This window comes from Oratosquilla oratoria, chromosome 13 (genome assembly GCF_046742065.1).
Source record: "Oratosquilla oratoria isolate Oo_2021 chromosome 13, ASM4674206v1, whole genome shotgun sequence".
NCBI lineage: Eukaryota > Metazoa > Arthropoda > Malacostraca > Stomatopoda > Squillidae > Oratosquilla > Oratosquilla oratoria.
Window position 1 is genome coordinate 41,900,619 of NC_134789.1, and position 2,500 is coordinate 41,903,118.

Consider the following 2,500-nt stretch of genomic DNA (forward strand, 5'->3'; position numbering starts at 1 on the left):
TCCCCCCTTCCTCCTCCCCCAATCAGCCGCTGACACCGAAACTTGTCCTCATACAACAGTCCAACATTTCTTCCCGGAGAGATCTCTGCAGGACCCGAGGAGCGTTACAGGTCACTGTGGGGCATCGGGTTTTCAATCACTTCAATTCAATGCAACTATTACTATTGCTATTAATAGCAACAAACATGATGATAACATTACTGTCATTATTATTATTATTATTATTATTATTATTATTATTATTATTATTATTATTATTATTATTATTATTATTATTATTATTATTATTATTATTATTATTATTATTATCATTATTATTATTACTATCATCATCATCATCATCATCATCATCATCATCATCATCATCATCATCATCATCATCATCATCATCATCATCATCATCATCATCATCATCATCATCATCATCATCATCATCATCATCATCATCATCATCAATATTATTATTATTATTATCATTATTATTATTATTATTATTATTATTGAGACAAGAGACATGCCTCAATTTTCTTCCTGTAAACTGTGTCATTTGCCCAATGCAAACAACCTTCAGCATTATTGCCTTGAATACCCTGCATTAACAGATTTAGTTCCCCATAGAGGATCTGTCATTGATGTATGTAAATACTTGCTTGCCGACGACCATTTAGAAACACTGCTCTTACGTCACCAACACTTTGGTGGGCGCTAACAATCGTTGTTAACAACGTAATAATTCTGATGTATGATCTTGTCCACGACTGTTTCAATATAAGAGTGTCCCTTATATCATAACTGTAATATTGTTCATACATTTGTTTTGTATATACTGTTGACTGTGATATTATTAACACTGGTGTTTTATACATGCTGTTGTTGTCCCTGATTGTATCATTATGTACTTCACCACTGTGTCCCAACCTCTGGAAATTTGTACTTGTCTACAAATTGCCGCCTCAGTCAAACTGCGTGTCCTGTGAATCACGATTCTCATGTAAATAGTTGATTTGATATGTACTAGGCTTGCCGCTCTTGGAACGTAATAAAATTATATATAAAAAAAAACATCATTGTTATGATCATAATTTTTGTTTTCATTTATCATTATTAATATTACCATTATCATTATCATTAGCATTATAATCTTTATAATTGTTCTTTACCCCGTCTTATTATGTTCTGTGGTTTGTTCTCATGTTCTACTTTTTGTTCTCTTCGTTCAGCGCCGGAGATCCAGATCACATCGCAGAGCACCGTTCTCAGTGACATGTTCTCACTCGGCATGATCGTCTGTTCCATCTTCAACTCGGGGAAGTCTCTCATTGAGGCTAACAACTCCAGCTCCCTCTATCTTAAGCAACTCGAAGTGGTAAGTCTGGTATTTCTTTTGTTTAGGAGAGAGAGAGAGAGAGAGAGAGATGTAATGTTCTGATGAGTAATTATAAATGTGAATGGAGTTTTAGTTGCCACGGGCGTATATGGTCACGTAGTGTTGAATAGTGCATGACGGTTATATATACTGGATGACGGTTGCAGAGAGAAAGAGAAGGAGAGAGAAAAACTAAACTATTCTTGGATCGTTGAACTATCTTTTTTCATCTAATTCATAATTATAATCTTGAGCCACAATTCTTTGTGTTTTGTTTGTATATATATTATTACTACTGGTTTTTTTTTATCCTAAATATTTTATGTTCTAAAATTTAATTAGCGTTTGTTTTTGGACAATTTTTATGATAAGCTGATTATTACCCCGACGGATCTAACTAAACCAGATTTTATTCATTACACCACGATTAGTTAGCGTTTGGTTTATCATTGCACACACATAATGTACGTAAATATATATATATATATATATATATATATATATATATATATATATGCGTGTGTGTGTGTGTGTGTGTGTGTGTGTGTGTGTGTGTGTGTGTGTGTGTGTGTGTGTGTGTGTGTGTGTGTGTGTGTGTGTGTGTGTGTGTGTGTGTGTGTGTGTGTGTGTGTGTGTGTGTGTGTGTGTGTGTGTGTGTATGTGTGTGTGTGTATGTGTGTCTGTGTACGTTTGCGCGTACAAGTGGATGTATGTATTCGTCCTCAAATGCATTCCTATCCATATCATGTATACAATACAATCTGACACATGTTCTATCTAACATATGTGTATTAATGCGTACATTCATTTCTGCACACTTTCATTCGTGTATATATACATAAATCAGTGCATGAATGTGTACTTTCACATATACACATTTGAGAATATGCCCCATCAGTACGGAATTAAAAATTCTTACAAATTTATTGGAAATATCTATTTATAGAAATGTGACCCCCACTACTCCATAATTTTTGTTTGCTTGTTTTTTTTTGCTTGTTTGTTTGTTTGTTTTTTGTATGTTTGTTTATTTGCTTGTATGTTTGTCGTTTTTTATATGAACATTAGAAAAAATAGACAAGTAAAGTGAAAGGACTCTTAATCGAATTCCTGTAGAAATCTTTCCCATTCACA

The 2,500-nt window shown here is 33.6% G+C and overlaps 1 protein-coding gene across 1 annotated transcript in view; it reads left to right on the plus strand.

The window, feature by feature from the left end:
- bma (SCY1-like protein bma) overlaps positions 1 to 2,500 on the plus strand; it is a 926,084-nt gene that overhangs the window by 714,017 nt on the left and 209,567 nt on the right. The window contains exon 6 of the mRNA XM_076196685.1: positions 1,221 to 1,366. Coding sequence (XP_076052800.1) covers positions 1,221 to 1,366 — 146 coding nt within the window. The remainder of the gene's footprint in view (positions 1 to 1,220; positions 1,367 to 2,500) is intronic.